Raw genomic sequence first — 5000 nt, 5'->3', positions numbered from 1 at the left:
TAAATTAAAGATTGTCTAAAATTCTTTCATTTCTAAAAAGTGTATATAATAATAATAATAATAATAATAATAATAATAATAATAATAATAATAATAATGAGATATTTCTACTGTAGGAGGATGTTGATGATCAGTGTTTTTCTTTGAATCAGATGTAAACATTACTGAAAATATAGACTTTTATTTAGGTACATAGATTTTTGGTACAATATTATTATATAATGCACACAATTACAACATATAACCGTCTTTAATTTACAGTGTTGTTATATACAATATAGTGTGTTTGTTTTTGCAGGTTTTGTAATGTGTGTGTTTACAGTATTTGTTTAGTGCTGAATTACGGAACGCCTGTGTTAAAGCGCATGTTTCTACCCGAACATAATAAAAACGGAAGTGTAAGTGCAGTAAGCGGAAGTGATCTCTCAGTGTGTGTTCAGGTGCAGTTGTTGCTTCTTTGCAGTTTATTTGATTTGATTTGATTTTATTTCCGCAGTGAAAGTCGCGGATTGTGAAGGACAAAATGTCTGATAACGAAGACAAGTGAGTTTATTATTATTATTAATATTATTATAGAGTGAGTTTATTTTAAAATAATTGAATAAATGTATATAATAAACCCGGCCAGTGTTTCTGAGGCACAGTTACAGAAACATGGCGTCTTTCTCTCACACTACAACAGTATTTTATTATTAAACTCTTTTATATTTTATATTCAGTGGTGGATGAAGAATAAATCATGAATATGAGTAAAAGTAGAGACACTGTGAAATAAGACTCAAGTAAAAGTGTCTTTTTAAACTTTAAATATCTGATTTATTATAACTATAATGTTCCTCTGATCATTTTATCACAAGATTCTTCACTTAATCACCTCAGTGTATGTGTAAAGACTCAATGAGCCCAAAACCTTCTACTGAACTGTGTGTTGATCAGTAGATACACGAGCACCAATCAGAAGCGTGTAAAACAGAGCGCGCGCTCGATCCTGATTGGTGATTCACCAGTTACATGTTTATCCTCCTGGATTTGGACTTCATCACTGTTCATCTCTCACACTGCAGTGTTTATTAACGTGAGAGACCAACTGTGCAGAAGATTACTGGTGTTTACTTCACACTGACGAGAGGATTTATATCATTACTCATCATTAATATTATTTATAATACTTATGATTGTGATAAAGAGTGGAATACAAGACAAAAATCACTGTGTGTGTGTGTGTGTGTGTGTGTGTGTGTGAGAGCGCAGTTTTGATGATGGAGATTTTGATGATGTGGAGGAGGATGAGGGACTGGATGACCTGGAGAACGTGGAGGATGTAAGATTTATTCTTCATTTTACAGTTTTATTATTATACTCTAAGTTCTGAGTGTGTGTGTGTGTGTGTGTGTGTGTGTGTGTGTGTGTGTGTGTGTGTAGGAGGATCAGGAGAATGTACAGATCCTCCCTGCAGGAGAAGGACAGCAGGCCAATCAGAAGAGGATCACTACACCATACATGACTAAATACGAGAGAGCCAGAGTGCTGGGAACTCGAGCACTACAGATTGCGTAAATACACACATACACTCTCTCTCACACACACACGCGCACACACACACATACACATTTACACACACGCGCACACATACACACATTTAGACACACACACCCATATACACACTCTCACACATACACACACACTCACATATACACACTCACACACACACAAGCAGGTTAAATGTGTGACTGATGTAAGATTTTATTGGGATTTAAACTCACACCCTTCTGATCACTAAAACAGTGTTGATTAATAACTGAATCACATGACTGTATGATTAATGTCTGTGTTCCTAATAAAGTGGCCACTGTGTGTATCTGTTCTCTCACATTCACACCTGAGCCCTATCATCTCTCTATTAATATTATAACTTTAATACAGTACTCCTTTAGTGACATCACTTCCTGTCCACACAGGATGTGTGCTCCAGTGATGGTGGAGTTGGAGGGAGAGACGGATCCTCTGCAGATCGCCATGAAGGAGCTCAAGTATGGCGCACGCACACGCACGTACACGAGTGCAAGTGTGCGTGTGTGCGCGGGAGTGTGTGCGCGGGAGTGTGTGCGCGGGAGTGTGTGCGCGGGAGTGTGTGCGCGGGAGTGTGTGCGCGGGAGTGTGTGCGCGGGAGTGTGTGCGCGGGAGTGTGTGCGCGGGAGTGTGTGCGCGGGAGTGTGTGCGCGGGAGTGTGTGCGCGCGTGCGAGGACTCACGCGCTCACACACGCGCTCACACACGCGCTCACACACGCGCTCACACACGCGCTCACACACGCGCTCACACACGCGCTCACACACGCGCACACACACTCTCGCACACACACTCACATGCACACACTCTTGCACTCACGCGCACACACTCTTTCGCACGCACACACTCACACACACAGAAAGTCACTTTTTAAAAAAAATCACTTTTTATGTAGACAGTGATATGTACACAAAAAACACACTACACAAAACACAATCCTACAAGATTCTTAAAATCAAATCAAATGTAATTGTTCACAGACACAAAGTTTCATTGAGTCACTGCTTTTTTTTTTACCACTGACCAACATTTACCATGAAAAGAAATAGATTTCTTCACAAAGCTCATTTTATACACTTACTGTGTGTGTGTGTGTGTGTGTGTGTGTGTGTGTGTGTGTGTGTGTGGTCGATAACTTTCATCTTTTACACACTGCTATCAGATCAGGAAACACTGCTGTACACACTTTATTCAGTTGTTGTTGTTTTATTTATTTTGCCCTTTTTATTGCCGGTGTGCAGAAACATTCTTCTGCTCAGACACTGAGCATCATGGAGAAAATTCAGCACCTTCAACACATTCATTTTACACACAATTACATAGAATTAAACCCCTCAATATTTTAAAAAGTCTGTAAAAGTTTCTCATCTGACTGAATAATCAGGATGTTTATTCTGCACTACAGTTTACAGTCACAGCGCCTTTACTACTCATTTTCACCTCAATGACACTACCGACACCCACCACCAGGAGGCGACACCTCTCTCTCTCTCTCTCTCTCTCTTTCTCTCTCTCTCACTAATATACACACTGAAAGTGTTAATCGTGTTTGTTAGAGGACTGTTTATTTTATAAGTGTTGATTATGTTTCTGAGCTGAAGTTTATATTCACACTCAGGATTTCTGCCTGTTAACATCTATTAAAATCTATAACTGTAAAAAACTGTGTGTGTGGAGTTAGTGTACACACACACACACACACACACACACACACTGAAGTCCTTCCACAGTCATACGTTTGTTTATTTATTTAACACCACCTCATACGTTGAATCCATTTCTCTATTTAAATCAGTGTATCAGTGGAAACGATAGTGTGTTAAAATTAGTCTGCACTCCTGTCAGAGCTGCTGTTACTGACCAATCAGAGCTCAGAACCTTCTCATTACATGTTCTCCCTCTATTTCCTGATCCTCTGGTGTTCAGACCCTGATGTTGTTTAAACATTTAATTTCTTGTGTTTGTTACAGAGGCAGAAAAATTCCCATCATTATTCGGAGGTACCTGCCTGATGGGAGCTACGAGGACTGGGGCTGTGATGAGCTTATCATTACTGACTAGAGCACACACACACGCACACACACACACACACACACACACACACACACACACACACACACACACAGGCTTTCTGTTTTGACTGCATGAAACACATAAGGGAATCTGTACACAGTGTTTAACCTAAAACTCACACATGTAAAGTTTTCTTCAGCAAGAGTCTCTGGTCTCAAATAAACACACACAAATAAACACACTTAAACACACACTCATCTGGGTACACACCCACACACACCCACTCACCCATTAGTACACACACTCCTGCACAATGGTCTCAGTGTGAGTGAATGTGCAGTGAGTCCGTTTCTCCACTAGAGGGAGAAGAGTTGCGTTTTCATTGTGAAGTGTATTTTAGTTTGTTTTATTAAATGAACACAATAAATTTTTTTAATAAAATATGCAGTCATAAATTTTTAATGGAGACTGAAGCAGTTGTGAATCTGCTTATTATAAACGTGTGTCTGGTTATTGTACAACCCCAATTCTGTGTGAAATGTACATTAAAAACAAAATGTAATGATTTTTAAATGTCACAAACCTATAATTTATTTACATAGAAAACACATCACATGTTTAAACTGAGGAAATATACCGTTTATGGAGAAAAATCAGGCCATTTTCAATCTGACGTCTCAATAAAGTTGGGCCGGAAAGGTAAATATTACTAACCAGCTAAACTAAAAAGCTGGAAGAACATTAAGTAACTAATGAGGTGCATTGAGAGCAGGTCAGTGAGATGATTGAGGTATAAATAGTGTGTCTTTGAGAGGCAGAATCTCTCAGAAGTAAAGGTGGGCGGAGCTTCACGAGTCTATGAAACACGGCGTCTACAAACTGGAACAATTTCAGAATAATGTTCCTCAACATCAAACAGAAGATTTTAAATATCTCATCATTTACAGAACATCTGGAGAAATCTTTGTGCACAAGGGACAAGAGTGAAAATTAATATTATATGTTTGTGATATTTGGGCCCTCAGGGGCCACTGCATTTAAAACAATCATGATTCTGCAATGGAAGTCACTGCATGGATCATTAACGCCTCCAGAAACAATTTGGCGCATCATGAAACAAAAACAAGACAAAGAAAATCCAGAACTGTTGAGGCGTTGGAATCTTGTATCAGACACATATGGGACAACATTCCACCCCTGAAACTTCAGCAACTCTCCTCAGTTCCCAGATGTATAGAAACAGAAGACGTGATGTTACACAGTAGGAAACACAGCGATGTCCAACTTTTTTGAGACGTGTTGCAGCCATCAAATTCAATATTTTTCTTAAAATGGTACAAATTCCCAGTTTAAATATCTGATGTTTTTTTGTTCTATTGCGAATAAAATATATGATTTATGAGATTTGCAAATTATTGT

General features: G+C 38.9%; 1 protein-coding gene across 1 annotated transcript; it reads left to right on the top strand.

Moving 5' to 3' along the window:
- The first annotated feature begins 378 nt into the window (after positions 1–378).
- Positions 379–4043, top strand: polr2f (RNA polymerase II, I and III subunit F). The gene is made up of 5 exons (XM_083544157.1): positions 379–543; positions 1252–1321; positions 1423–1553; positions 1959–2030; positions 3539–4043. The coding sequence occupies exons 1-5, from the start codon at positions 524–526 to the stop codon at positions 3627–3629; spliced, it is 384 nt and encodes a 127-aa protein (XP_083400283.1). The 5' UTR covers positions 379–523; the 3' UTR covers positions 3630–4043.
- The last annotated feature ends 957 nt before the right edge of the window (positions 4044–5000 follow it).

This window comes from Silurus aristotelis (assembly GCF_946808225.1).
Source record: "Silurus aristotelis genome assembly, chromosome: 6".
In the NCBI taxonomy this organism is placed as follows: Eukaryota; Metazoa; Chordata; class Actinopteri; order Siluriformes; family Siluridae; genus Silurus; species Silurus aristotelis.
This window is presented reverse-complemented; position numbering and strand designations above follow the sequence as displayed.